General features: G+C 51.6%; 1 protein-coding gene across 1 annotated transcript in view; it reads right to left on the reverse strand.

Moving 5' to 3' along the window:
* Positions 1–12,670, reverse strand: part of Mfsd4a (major facilitator superfamily domain containing 4A) — a 29,487-nt gene extending 16,817 nt beyond the window's left edge. The window contains exons 1-3 of the mRNA XM_051147367.1: positions 12,379–12,670; positions 3,794–3,992; positions 2,592–2,843 (exon numbers count right to left, since the gene is read on the reverse strand). Coding sequence (XP_051003324.1) covers positions 2,592–2,843; positions 3,794–3,992; positions 12,379–12,608 — 681 coding nt within the window. The 5' untranslated portion in view covers positions 12,609–12,670. The remainder of the gene's footprint in view (positions 1–2,591; positions 2,844–3,793; positions 3,993–12,378) is intronic.
* Between the last annotated feature and the right edge of the window lie 2,430 nt (positions 12,671–15,100).

Consider the following 15,100-nt stretch of genomic DNA (forward strand, 5'->3'; position numbering starts at 1 on the left):
GAAATGGCTCAGAACTTAAGAGCACTGTCTGCTTTTCCAAAGGTCCTGCCTAAGTTCAATTCCCAGCAACCACATGGTGGCTCATAATCATCTATAATGAGACCCGATGCCCTCTTCTGGTGTTCAGGCATACATGTAGGCAGAGCACTGTTTAAATAATAAATAAATAAATCTTTAAAAAAAAAAAAAAAAGACAGGAGTATAAGATCAGCCTGAGCAATGCAGTGTAACCCCTTCTCACAATTAACAATAGTGTCCTTGGTAGCTATGATGCTACACACGGAGCCCTGCATGGCAAGAGACCTGTGTCTCTGTACTGGAGGAGATTAAGCCTTATGGGGGAGATTCCGCCCTTCCTCCAGTAACTGGGGAAACAGGAAGCACACACAGAGGCTTTCGTGGCCTGAGGGAAGGCCAAGGGGGAAGCATCTGCACTCAGGCCTGGCACTTAGGAGGCGTTTCTAGAGAGGTGGGTGAAGGGAAGGGCTTCACAGCAGACTGCCTGGCATGCTGGCAGGAACACACCCAGCTTTTATGGTAATTTCATTCAGGGACACCAGTGCCACCCTGAAGCCAGCCAATGCCAGGCAGGTGTGTACGTGTGGGAGCACAAGGAAGCCTGTACATTCACTGCTGTATTTCTTCGACGGTCGGCTCTTTATGTTCAGGCACAAATAGGGAAATTCCCAGAAATCTCGTAGCAAGCAGCGCCTCCAATCGGCACCTCGGTGGGAGAACAGACCCCCCGGGGCCTGTATGGGGGGGGGTGTGGGGGGCATGGGGGTGGGGAGGGCGTTTCCTGCACGTGGAGTCCTAGCACTGAGGCTGTACAATGGGGGATCCTTCCCTTAGCAGGGACCACCTCTTAGAGGACACAGGTTCAAAGCTGCCGTGATCCAAAATGTGGGCACAAGCATGAAAGGGACAGAGCAGAGGGAAAGTGGTATCTTTTAATTTAATTTAATTTTATGTGCATTGGTGTTTTGCCTGCATGTATGTGTAAGGGAGTTACAGATAGTTGTGAACCGCCATGTGGGTGCTGAGAATTGAACCTGGGTCCTTTGGAAGGGCAGTGAGTACTTTTAACCACTGAGCTATCTCTCCCAGACCCAGAAAGTTGTATCTTGCTGAGGGCTCACTGTCTTCCCAGCCCAGGAAAAGGAAGGCTATTTAGGAGCAGGGCCAAGGGGCTTGGAGGCGGTGAGCCTCTGCTGAGACTTGGCTTCTCTCTAGCTCTCTATTAGGACATCAGGTCAGTGAGGTATGTCACCCCTCAGCACGCCCAGGACAACTATGGTGGGGGGCTTATGGCCCTTCCAATGCCATATGTTGGCATTCCTTTGACACACCGCAGTAGCCAACTGCCTCTGGAGGACCAGGTAGGCCTACTGCAGAGAGGCCCTGGGCAAGCCCCACACAGGGCCTCTGTCTCACAGCCAGGCTAGTGGCCACTTGGAATATCCTACTTCCAGGCCCATAATAGGTCAGAACCAGGAGGACAGGCAATTAAGATGGTCTGAGCTGTTACTCCCAAAGCTGATGGGTAGGAGGATCCAGACCTCCCCTCTGCTCCACCTGGGTTAACATGGGATGCTCTTGAGTGACAGAGACCTGGAGGTTTCTAGGTAGAAGCCAGAGTCGACGCTGACTTGGCCAGGCGCACAAAAGTATACAAGCTGGTCAGAATCAGTGGTCCCTGTGCTGTTTAGATTCTTGTTAACTTGATAGAAATGGGAGTCACCTGGAAACAGGGGAGCTAAATTAAGAAAATGGCCCCATCAGATTGGCCAGAGGGCATGCCTGTGGGATGTTTGTGACTGATGTTTCTTTCTTGATTGTATCTTGTTGATGTGGGTACCACTACCTGAACAAGTAGTGCTTGCTTGTTTAAAAAAAGCAAGCTGGGGCTGGAGAGGTGGCTCAGAGATTAAGAGCACTGGCTGCTCTTACAAAGGTCCTGAGTTAAATTCCCAGCAACCACGTGGTGGCTCACAACCATGTGCTCTGGTGCCCTCTTATGGAGTACAGGCATACACGCAAGCAAAACGCTGTATACTTATAAATAAATAAATAAATCTTTAAAAACAAATAAATAAATAAGTAAGCTGAATAAGCCATGTGGACCAAGGCAGTGAATACTGTTCCTGCATGGTCACAGAACCAAACTAGGACAGTCTGTCTGCCGTTCCTACTACAGCTGACAGGCCTATGACTCCAAGAAAGCAAGAACCCAAGGAACAGCGCTCACTCCTAAGCTCACCCAGCTCCATCACTGATGAAGGACCCTAGAGAAGAAGCCACCACCTGCCTTGTGGCCATGGATGAGAAGGCCTGGTTTTCTCCAAGACCTCAGAGAACTTGGAAGCTGACCCTGGTTCTCATGGTCTAAACACGCCCAGTGCCTTCCTTTCTTGAGAACTGCCAACAATGAGGGACTTTTGAGGTGATTCCTCCAGGCCACTCCTCCCTCCTGGCTGCACACAGTGGACCCTGCCATGTTTCTTGGGTCTGAAGATTCTGTGCTATGGAGCTGGGCTGGGAGGCATGCACTGTCCCCAGCTCCCTACCCCACCTGCACCGGGGACACTCACGTTGATGAGGGCCATGATCCAGAAGGCGTAGGACACGTTCTCTGTCGAAGGCTTCAGGGGTGGCCTGGGGAGCGTCTGGTTTGACCAAGGCTGGGCTGCTGCTGCATGCTGTTGGCTCAGAACCTGGGATGCGTGGCTTCTGGAGGTGGCATTGGTTGTGCTATTAGCAGGAAAGCAGTTGGCCTCTGACAGGAAGGGATCAGCAATCAGGGGGCTCAACAGAGCACCAAAGCCCACGAAGAAATGGAGGACCTGGGTGGGGGAGTGGGCACAGCTCAGCCTGGCTCGGGACTGGCATCTAGAGGGTGCCACGTCCCTTCACCTTTTCCTTATGCCCTATCCAGGGGTCCCCTGCCTGACCTTAGAGTTGGGTGGGGGAGACACAGGAAGCAGGAGAGAGAAGGAAGAATTTTTTTTTTTAAAAAAAGCTCCCCTTTGCCACTCTCACCACTCTTGATTCTTGGGGTAACTGGAGTGATATAGGGCAATCCTCCCTCCCCCTCTTATTTCCACAACCTTACTTCTCATTGGTGTTGTTTCCTGTCGTGGTGGTCAGTGTTGTCAACTTGATTGGACTAAGAAAAACCTAGGGCACTAAGGATGTGCCTAGGGTCTAGGTGTGTCTGTGAAGGCTTTCCCTCAGAGGCTTAACCAATGCGGGAAGACCCACCCTGAATATGGGTGGCACCACCATCTGGGGTCTGAGACTGGGTGAAAAAAAGAAAAAGGAAACAGCCAGACAAACCCTGGCTTTCCCCTCCCTGTTTCCTGGTTGGTGCCAAGGACTGAGCCACTCCTGACACCATATCTTCCCCATCATCACGGACTGTGTTCCCCTGAACTGTGAGCCAACATGAACTCTACTCCCTGAGCTTGCCTTGTTTGGTAACTGCCACATACACTGGGTAACTGGAAGGAAAGAGGAGAAGGGGAGAGAGATGGGAGGACAGACAGCGAGCCCTGAGTCCAATTGCCTTTCCTGGCTAGGGAATTGTTAACACCAGGGTTCCTAGGTGAGGCCAACAAGGCAGGCAGAGATCACCCATGGAGAAATGAAGAAATCCAAACCCAGTGTCAGGTTACTGATGGTGACCAGGGCCGGCTGAGTCTCCACCATCCTTGGGAACGGCCTGGGGGGTGGGGGGAGGGGGGCTCCCAGCAACTGGCCCACTCACTACCCAGCCTCCTGCTGTGCAACTCACCTGAAGGAACACGGCTGAGTCCTTGTGGTATATCCTCACCAGCTGCATGTTGGCTACGGTGTCGATGCAGCCCATGGCTAGGCCCGCCAGTGCTATGACTGAGGCCAATACCTTCACATCATGGCAGAGCGGGATGACAGCAAATACCAGGGAGATGGCCATGGTAGAGGCGAAGAGGGCCCATAGTGACTGGGCCAGGCTGGGCAAGGGAAGAGCTGGAGTTAGTGGAGGAGGCCAGAGCCTTACTGGAAGGCCCCTCCTCCTTGCCACCGGTCTGCTGCCAGCAGGGAAGGAGCTGGGGGTTGCAGCAGGTGGTTGAGTAGGCTCTTGTCCTCAGTACCACAGAGGCTTCTCACGGCTGCCATGAGTACACCAGATGTCATACTGGTGCTCACAAAGCCCAACTATTATGTTGCTTAAACCTTATTCTCTTTAAGCAGTTCTATGCAATAATATCCCTGTCCCTCTCAGGGAGGCTACTTTGAGCATCTCAAGGGAGCAGTGCCACACAGCTACAAATAAAGATTGGGGACCCAGAATGAGGCTGAGCCTGGAAGTCCTCAGCTGGGTAAGGGTAGGGTCAGGTAAGGAACATGGGCCCTCCACAGGAATTGACAAGAGCTGTGCTTCCAGGCAGGGCCAGACTGCCAGCACCAAAGCCATGGCACAGAATGTGGTTAATTTGGTGACTCCACTTCAAGGGCAGAGGTCAGGGGCCATCCCTCCTGAGACCATTCTGAGCAGTGCCCGGTTCGGACAGACATCAGAAAAGCTCTACGCAGGCATGCTGAGGGCTGTCCTCATGAAAGATTGATGTCAAAGTCCTGTTGGCAGGGGATTCTGCCTGATACCCAATGCTCAGAGAAATGATCAAAGACTCGTATGTTTTAGGACCAGCCTACAGGCTAATGTGCTGTTTTGGGGGGGGGGGCAGAATTGGGCAGCAAGAAGGTTCTGGAGGCTGCGGAAGAACGTCTTCAGATTATGAAAAGGGGAGAGGTGGGGTAAGGCGATCTCTGAGCTTCCAGAACACTGGAAGGGAAGTGGGGGAAGATCCCCCAGAGATGCAGCAGGTTGTCTTTTGCCAGCTCTTAACTCCAATCTCCTTGGCCCTCAGCCATCTCCTCTCCTTGTATCTGATTAAAGCCTTTATCAGGACAGTTCTGTTGATAGCAGAAGTTCGTTATTTTGTTATTTTCTCATTTCCAGCCTGATCTGTTGGGGGAGATTACTGGTCATGACTCCTGTCTGTTCGTTCCCGCTCGGAACCTGGGGGTGGACTTACTTGCTTCAAGGCCTGGCTTAAGAGGATGGAGGAGAAACGGCTCTAATGCGGGTGGTCTATGTGGGGCCGCAGACTTACAGCTCTCCCTTGGGCCCTGCCCTGACCACCCAGCCGCCACACTGTAGTGCTTGCTGATGTTTCTGCTTCCTGGTCCGTGACACCACATTTCACTGGCCTCTTCCCCTGGACCCAGTTACACAGGGCATGCCTGTCTACAGGAAACTTGTTGGAAATAGCACCCCGCTCCTTTCTACTCTCTTTCTTCTCCCCTCCACTTCCTTTCCTACTATAAGACAGAGACAGGCAGCTTCTTGAGGATCAACTTCAGTGGTAGCAAAAGGCACTTCTAAGTATACTTTGCCCAACCCACCGCCACTGCCTCACTCACCATGTCAGGTACAAAGACTCTGAGAAACTAACACATTCCACAGGCCTGCTATCCCAGCACTCGGGAGATAGAGGAAAGAAGGTGGAGAGATCAACACCAGCCTGGGCTACATAGCATGAACATGTATCAAAAATATAGAAGGAACCAATCAATTGGGTGAGAGCTGAGAGAGAGGCTCGGTGGTAGACTGTGTGCTTTGTGTGTGTCTAGCGGGCATCCTGGGAGCCTGGCTTGTGTGGAAGTGGTTCAGCACAGTACTCAGGCTTGCAGCAAAATCTCGCGAGGGGTGGGACCTGCGATCAGTAAGCTGTGACAGGCAAAAACCACGGGGAAGCAGGGGGAAAGAAGGATGGGTAATGCCTGGTGTTACCGTATACGAAACCCACTGACAGTTGTTCAGGGTTATAGACATATGAAAATACCGTGAGGTGAGACTTCACGCCTGCGCCCGTTGGGCCTATGAGTGAACCCGGGCTAGGAGGAAGCAGATATGGAAAATCCCTTCTCTGTGTCTCCTGCCAGGGCTTGGGCTGTGATTGGAGTCTAGGCGTGCAGCTGGAGCCTGGAAGGCTGACCCTACATTTGTTCTGAGTTCGTGGGCCAAAAAGTCGGCCAGCAGCTCACTCTTGCAGGTGCCGTAGGGCTATGCGTGTGGACAGTGCGGAACTTCTTTAGAATAATGTGTTGTTCCCAGGGCCAGACTAAAGCATAGGCATTGTCTATTTTAGATGGCTGCAGTAATCCCCTTTCCAGGAAAGTGGGTGACCAAAGATTACACAGTAATAATGTTAAAAACATTTTGATGCCGGGCATAGTGGCACACGCCTTTAATGCCAGCACTTGGGAAGCAGAGGCAGGTGGATCTCTGTGAGATCAAGGCCAGCCTGGTCTACAAAACGAACCTAGGACAGACAGCCAGGGCTGTTACACAGAGAAACCCTGTCTCAAAAACCAAGCCAAAACAAAAACCTCACTTTGACATCAAGGTTGCAGTGCAATGTGTGGTCAAAGCACGGGGATCAAGGCTCACCTCTGGTACTGACCAATGGTGTGACCCGTGGCAAGCCTCTACCACCTAGCCACGTGAAGCCTCAGTTTCCTCCACTCTAACTGGGGACAGCAAGTGCTCCTTCTCAAGCCCTCAGATAGCTCCCTCCCCAGTGCCCATCCTTGCTTGCAGCCTAGAGCTACTTCAATGCAGGGCCCAGGATATGTGCTAGCAAGAAGAGGGCGAAGACCGGTGCCCACTCTTGGATTCTTCCCGCCTCTCTCTGTTCCTGCTGCAGTACCCTGAGAGCGATCCCGGAGGCTGATCCAGGAACCTACCCCCTGGCTCCAGTGTCGCAGCTAGAGAGTAGCAGCGGCTAGCATCTGAGAGACCTTCTCACTTTAAAGATCAGGAAACTGAGGTCTAGATGGGAAGAGAGTGGTACAGAACCGAGCCCAGGGTCTTGACCCACAGCTGAGGCCAGGCACAGCAGAGTGCCATTGGCCTGCCCTCTGCTGAAACTCAGGTGTGAATTTGGGCTAGTTAAAGGTGTCTCTTTCCTCCCAGGCTTAAGAAACATATGCCAGGAAACCTGATAAATGGTCAAGTTACTTATTAATGGCTTCACATGACGTTTAAATGGGAGTGGAGAGGAGGGGCCAGCTTCCTCCCCACATGCTGGCTGTGACTATGGTGGCATTGCCTGCTAGGCCACTTTGGCTGTGACCTTGAGTAGACTGCTAACCCTCTGTCAGTACTGGTTGCCAGGTACACATGTGACCACCTTGGGGTGTCCCTGCCTTGGGCACCTGTTCTTGGCTTCCTGGTGCTGTGAAAAGAGACAGGACTGCATAGCTCACACAGGCAGGGCCCACTCCTGCTCTCTGACCCCAGCTAGGGAAGAATGCTGCTGAGCCCAACTCCATGCTACCTGGGTCTGGGATACCATATTCTCCTCAGGAAGTCCTTTTCCGTAGGAGAGATGTTCCGGATCTCACCTTTCCCATGGAAAGGCCTAGAGGACAGAATGGTGGAAGTCAAAGTGCAGCCAGAGAGCCCATCCTTCTAGGAACTAAGATCAGTGAGGTATTTTCTCTCAGCTTATGGAGGGAGGAGGGCTCCCTATAACTCAGTCACCTCAGGCCTCCATGCTAATGCTTCAGCCTGTCTGTTCATGGCCCCATGCTGGGGGTGGGGTGGGGGCAGGACTGCCTGCTGGGCAGCTGCACCATTCTCAATGGCTCACTGGGTGCTGGGCATGTGGGAAGTTGCCACAGACCTGAGCCGGACCTTAGGTCTATTTGCCTAGAATACCTCTCTCCAACTTCCTGACGTAACTGACCTGTTCCTCAGGAGCCAGATCTTAATTTCACCTCCCAAAGTGACCTAACCCTGAGCACCTAGCTAGTGTAGCCCACAACTCCACTCTGGCACTCTTTATCCCTAACCTATTTCACCCTCACACACTGCCCTCCAGAATAGACTTTTGGGATGGGCAGGGACCTTGCCTGGAACCCTTAACCCTGAAACAGTGTGTGGCTTAAGAAGCATTTGTTGAATGAATCTATTAATTCATAGGAGTAGTACTGAGGTATTTTTTAAACGAAAACTTTGATATGTGGTTTCTATACTATAAAATTCAACTATTTGTACAGCTTAGTTTTGTTTTTTGTAGTGAGTGGTGGGGCCATTATCATAGTTTAAGTTTTCAGGTTTGCCTATTGTTTTTGTGAGATGGGATCTCACTATATAGCCAAGGCTTGCCTCCTGCCTCACTATCCTCCTGCCTCAAAACACACACACACACACACACACACACACACACACACACACACACACACCATCTAACCACCCTACCAAGTGCTGGGACTATGGCTGTATGTTGCTGTGTCCAGCCTCAATTTAGAGTACTTCTGTCACCTCAGAGAGAAATTGCATATCTATTAGTGGTCACATACCCCCCACCCCCATGAGCTTCTACTTTGACTGAATGAGACACCCTGTAAGGATGGCTCCATAGGCTGCCTGCCCCTTTGTTTATGCCATGTTTTATTTACCTGGTCCTCTGCTTATGAAAGAATACTTTATTTCCACACTTACTATGAGTAATGTTGCTGTAAACATCCATGCATGCATTTCTGTGTGGACAGATGTTTTTACTTCTCATGGGCATATACTGAGGAGTAGACTTGCTGGACTCAAGGTAACTCATGTTGCATTTTAGTTGTTGTTTTGTTCTGTATGAGACAGGCTCTCAAATAGTCCAGGCTGGCCTCCTTCTGTAGTGGAGGATAACTGATTTCCTGATCCTCCTGTCACCATCTTCCGAGCACCAGGATTACAGGCATACACTTGTGAGATGGTTTTTAAACAAGAACTTGTGCCATGCTGAACTCCCAGTAAGATTCTGGCACAGGTTTGTAACATGCTGAAAGGTGGACATGCTGTTGAGAGGACAAGCAGAGGCTTTCTGGAGCCGAGGCCAATCAGAGCCCAGGCCAGAGAGGGGAACCCTTGGTGCTATGTTCCAGGGACTGCAAGAGGCCAGTGACTTGAGATGCGTGTGGGTGGTGGAGCTGGCTCTGCGGAGGGATATGAAGACTCAGTTTGTTACAGGGTTTGCAGGGGAGGGGTTCTTAGATGAGTCCAGGTAGTGTGGGGATTGAAGATAAGAAGGAATTAGATTAAAAAAGATAGATAAGGAGGGCGTCAATTGGCCCTCAGCGGCTTAGTGCAGGGGAGAAGCCATGGGGAGGCTGAGAGTCTTTGGAGACCATCTCAAATCACGTATCTACTGATGCCCCCGAGATAAGGGGGTTTCCCAACTGCCTGGGGTGGTTAGACAGGTCCCACAAAACAAGGAAAAACAAACCTCTCTAATCTTTTGTCCAGATACCCTTTACCTGTTTTGTCAAATCGCAAGCCTAGTCACCCTGCCAACCAGGTGGCTTTCTAAGTCTCTTCTCTAGGGTTCCTCTTTGTGCCCAATAAGATTTTCCTAGGAAGGCTCTGGTTCAGTTTCTTGTGGCTGCTCTTCCTCCTGCTGGGCCTGCAGATGGCCTGCTCTAATGGTCAAGCTCTTTGACTCTGCTAAAGGGAGGGGAGGAAGGCTGGGGTTGCCGTGAGGACCTACTCCAACCCCTGTAGCCCAGAGCTCTCAGATTGGACTAAGCAATGGATAGGGCCTACTGCAGCACCTTAAAGAAGGCACTCTGGTGTGTCAACTCTCCCCCTCCCCCTCTCCACAGCTGGCCCCTGAGATTCGTTAAGGCAATCCCTCATTCCCAGTGCCAGCCTGGCATGCTCACTGGTAATCACTTAAGCTGAAAAAGCACTTCCTTGCAGAGACATTATCGTTTCAACGGAGACAGGCGAGGCCACGTCAGGGCTGGCAGAGCTTCAGTTCACTTTGGGGGTGGGAATGGGGAGACTGCCCAGAGTTAGCCAGGTAGGGGGCATCACTGCTGACACTCAGGGTCTTCCCCTTCCCCCCCCACCAGAACCCTGCTTTGCTCTTTAGCAAACAAAATGGTTCTTGGTGACATTTTGTCTTGACGCTGTGAGGGCTGAAGCTCACTCAGAATTTAAACTCAAACCACCAGGAGCCCTACCCAGGAAGAGCTCAGCAGGAAGTCCAGAGGCTCACCTTGCCTTCCCAGGCACTGTCAGAGCTCAGGAATACTCAGCCCATGAAGAATCATGGGATAGCCACGTCTGGCTCAAACCTCAACTGTAGAGCTCCTGCAGACACTCATAAGGCGCCTGGGACTACAGACCTTAGAGCCCACAAAGTCCCTCTCTCCTTTCTTCTCTCTCTTTCCTTCCCTCCTTTCTTTTTTTCTTTTCTTTTTAGCTGCTTGGGGCAGGGTCTTGCTATGTAGCTCAGGCTGGCCTCCAATTCAAGATCCTCCTGACAGCAGCCTCCAGAGAGCTGGGAATACCACACCTAGCTAAATTTCTTAACCCTCTTGTGTCTCAGCTTCCTTGTGCATAAAATGAAGACAATAGCATTATTTTGCAGGGTTGCGGTGAAAATTGAATGGGTAGTTATATATAGGAACTAAGAATTCCTTGGTGTGGTGGCCCACACCTGTAATCCCAGCACTCCAGGAGGCAGAGGCAGGTGGATTCTCTGCTAGTTCAAGGCTAGCCTGGAAAAAAAAAAAGAAAAAAGAAAAAAAGCCGGGCATGGTGGTGCACGCCTTTAATCCCAGCACTCAGGAGGTAGAGGCAGGCGGATCGTTGTGAGTTCGAGGCCAGCTTGGTCTACAAAGTGAGTCCAGGACGGCCAAGGTTACACAGAGAAGCCTTGTCTCAAAAACAAACAAACAAACAAACAAACTAAAAAGAAAAGAAGCAAAACAAAACAAACAAAACCAACGAAGGATAGTGCTGGCACAGACCTTTTGCCCATGGTTAGTTATTGCTGTCAACACTGCTGTGGCTTCCTGACACTCACTATAAAGAACCTAGAGGGGCCCTGGAGGTGGCCCAGCTGGGTGTGTATCTCTTCCCATTTCAGAAAAGTGGGCTTGCCAACCTGTCACTTAGAATGATCCTCAGTCTCTTTCCTGTTTGTGCTACATACGATCCTAAAAAACTCTAAGGACGGGAACACAGCCCAGCCCAACATCTGTGAGGGCTGCGTGTGTGGCTCAGCAGCAGGGAGCTACATGCATGCTTACCTGGGTTCTAACTCCAACCCCCCCAAACAAAAACAGGGCCCCCCTGACATTCAGAGATATCCTCTCTTCCTTTTCATTAGTTTTCTGGGAGGAACAGATCTTCAGAATTCCTGTACATCTGATCCCATCCCAAACCCACAAGAAACCGCTGATAGGCACAGGGAGCCGTGCTTCTGAGAACTCAAGCATTTGCAGGAGAATGTGGGGGAAGTGAAAATAGTCACTCTCCAACTGCTGAGGTGTGGCAGGCTCTGGATTGCTTAGACTGGGGTCCACTTTGTACTGACACCTGTACTGCATCTTCCCACAGCTGCACACCTGGAGGACTGAGCCCCTAAAGCCCTTTGGCCCCAGAATGGCTGCCATATTCATCTTTTATTTATTTATTTATTATATATTTTTTGCAATAGGTGTCCCAACCGTGGTTTTGCAGTCCAGATAATTGCTCCTTCAAGAAATAGAACGGGGAAGGCCACACAACAGTCCCTGGTGTACACGCTGTTCATTCCTCCCTCAGTTCTAGGTCTCTATTCCCGGCTGTACAGAGAGTGACACCAAAAGGGTGTCGTTCCGAGTGCCAAGGAGAGACCAGAGCTCTGTCCTGGCAGAAGCCAAGGAGGAGTACCAAGGTGGAGGGGTGCAGAGGGGTGTCCTGGGTACCAAAGATTGAGAATGGATGAGAGGCTGTACACTGCTTTAGCTGGCCCTAGTCCCAGGGGCCCAGGGGCTCAGCCTCCGCTGACTTGCGTGTCCTTTCTCCCTTAGGAGATCCCAGGAACCTTACCACCTAGGTAAAGGGACCACCTGTATCAACTGGTGTGGAGCTACTATGAGTGGAGCCATCAATGGGTTTCTGGTCAAACCACAGACCAGTCCTGCCACTGAGAACTGCCCCCCTGAGCTGGCACTGCCAACTGTCTTCCCACCTCAGTGCCAAGTTCACCTCCGGCGCTGAGGCTACAAAACCTCAGAGAAGCAGAGCATTAAGCATCTTAGACAGCTCTGCACATTCCATTACTCCTTGGCTGGTGGGCGCAGTGAGCAAGGGCGAACCGGTTCTAAGCTCTCTAGGGGTGAGTGAGACAAATACATAGCCCAGATGTCACCTTCAGTCCCGGGAGAGTTTTCCGGTAGAGCTTGTGGTGGGGGAGGGAGGCAGCCCCTGGCCTAAGACTCAGACCAGCTGGGCAGGTGGTCACAGCTGCGGGGATGTAGAGGGGCGCGCGGCGCGATACTCACGTCCTCTTGAAGATACCCCCGAGGGCGCTGCCCAGCAGGAGGCAGAGCTGCTGCGAGAAGAAGACCCAGGAGATCTGGGGCAGCGAGCTGTGCGTCTGGCAGCGCAGGTCCAGCAGCGTGGGCCCCAAGAAGGCGATGCACAGGCCGAAGCTGAAGAAGACGCTCCAGTAGGTGAGCGTGGGCTGCAGGTTTCGGCGGAGCAGCTCAGACACTCGGCCGTCGCAGCCCATGGCTCGGCCGGCAGCTCGCAGCGAGCCCAGGGCCGAGTGTGGCCGGGCGGGAGGAGGCGAGGAGAGGAGGGGAGCGTCGCGCGGCTGCCCCGCCCTCAGCCAGCGCAAGGACGCCTGACAGTCCGGGGCGCTGCGGACGCACGAGTCCCGCCGCGGGGACAGCCCCGCCTCGCGTCCCTGGCCCCCCCACCCCACCCCAGGGCTGGAACCTACCCGGGAGCGCGACCCACCAGCTCGATCCAAAGGGTCCACGCGCCCTACACCGCGGCCTTTCCGCCTGGCGATCTGAATCTTCATCACTTGGTCCTGGTGGTGCTGCAGGTGGACTTCGAGGATTTGTCAGCTCCGCCCTCTACCCTCACCCCTTCCCCTCTACGGGGGGGGGGGGGAGAAGTAGCCTCATCTGTACGTTGTTTTCTTGTGCCTTTCATTTGGAACCTCAAGGGGTTCAGCACACTGTCATTTGGAAACAAACACCCCAGAAACTTGGACATTCGTTTTGCTGCTTTTAGGGTCTGGGATTGACCCCAAGGCCTAGAGCATGGTAGACAAATATCCCCAGTCCTAGAAACGTATGCCTTCTCCACTCTATGCTTGGGGGTGGGAGGGCATCACCCGCACCTGTCCCATCACAGGTGTGACAGGCAGGAAGGCCTGGTTCTGTTCAGGGGTCTATTTCTTCTTCACAGCACAGCGAGGGAGGGCAGAAACCCTAGGACTCCTGGAGTAATTCTGAGATAATTCCTCAGGCAGAATTCTCTTTCCATTTGAAAAGGCCTGGGTAGGGTAGAGGGGCTTTACCCTCCAGGACCCTGCTGCCGACCCCAGGGGCCCTGGACAGTTGTGTGTGTGGTCCTGCTCCTAAGGGAGCTTTTTATATGGTGCCTGCATCAGGCAGGACCTAGGAGCAGAGCAGTGACGCCCTTCCTTCAGTGTCTCTCTTGCCAAATGTCCTAATAGTGGTGGAGGTTGTGACATCGTGCCCGCTTGTATCCAGCCAGGGGTACCAGGCCTGAAAGTTCGCAGAGAGAGTGTGGCTAGGTGATTTCTATGGTAACTTGGCACGAAGGGCAGACAGTCAACTTCTTTTGCACCCACATCACCTCAAAGTGCTACCCATACCTGGCCCATCCTGCCCTAGATGGCATTGTCAGAGGAAAAGGCTACACTGAGTGTCCCTCTGGCTTGTCTGCTCTGTTGGGGATGTCAGGGACTAACTTAGGCAGAAAGGGTAGGTAGGATTTACAGTTCGTGGAATAAATTACAGAGTTATCATCTGAAAGAAATAAAACCCATAATCGCTAGCTTTTGAGGCTCCAGCTGCTGTGAAATTCTAGAACCATGGCAGCTCAGAGATGAGAGGACTACCTCATTATCCTGGTGATAGCTTGGTTGCTTTCTTCTTCTTCTTCTTCTTCTTCTTCTTCTTCTTCTTCTTCTTCTTCTTCTTTTTGTTTTGTTTTTTTGTTTTTGTTTTTGTTCTTCGAGACAGGGTTTCTCTGTGTAGCCTTGGCCATTCTGGACTCACTTTGTAGACCAGGCTGGCCTCGAACTCACAGTGATCCGCCTGCCTCTGCCTCCCGAGTGCTGGGATTAAAGGCGTGTGCCACCACGCCCGGCTTCTTCTTTTAAACATATACATTTATAAGTCTCTCATAGGATTGAAGACCAGATAGTTTAGTTTTACAATTAAGCTTAATTGGTTAGGGGTTAAGATGCCTTTAGGTCTAGATAGATGCTTTAGGTTGATAGAGATGAGATATGATAGATATTGATTTACATTCAGAATTTTAGTCTCACCAAAATAGGAAAGATGTTGTCCTCAAGGTTGCTTTGTTCTTGACAGACATTTCTATTGATGGAGACTTTGCTTGCCATTTTCTTTTTTTTTTTTTAATGCATTAAAAAAAAGATTTGTTTATTTTATGTATGCTTTGCCTGCATGAATGCCTGTGCACCATGTACATGCCTGGTGCCTGTGGAGGTTGGAAGAGGATGCCAGATCACCTGGAACTGGAGTTACAAAGAGTTGTGAGGCACCATGTGGGTGCTGGGAATCGAACTTGGGTCCTCTGGAAGAGCAGCCAGTGATCTTAACTGCTGAGCCATCTCTGCAGCCCCTGCTTGTCACTCCCAGTGGCCCCATGTCCATGGTGCACCTGCTCTGTGTAGAATGAATCTTGCAGCAAAATGAAATGTTCCTCCATGTAGCTGGTCCCCAAAGTCTCACAGAACAGCCCCCCTACTCTGCACCGTTAGTCCTTTTGACATGTGATCTGGGTGTAGGGACTTCACACATACGATCTGGACACAGGGGTTTTATGTCTCCAGGCAGAGTGTACCCCGAACTTGTGGTTTTTCTAGATGATGCATCCCAGCAGCATTGCCCTATGGCTGGCATCTCTGCCACGAGGCAATGACCCTGGTAATGGTGAGACAGCTCAGTGTCTGGTCTGGGGTGCTAGAAATATTTTATAGTTTGATCTGAATAG

Source organism: Acomys russatus, chromosome 6, assembly GCF_903995435.1.
Source record: "Acomys russatus chromosome 6, mAcoRus1.1, whole genome shotgun sequence".
Lineage (NCBI taxonomy): Eukaryota > Metazoa > Chordata > Mammalia > Rodentia > Muridae > Acomys > Acomys russatus.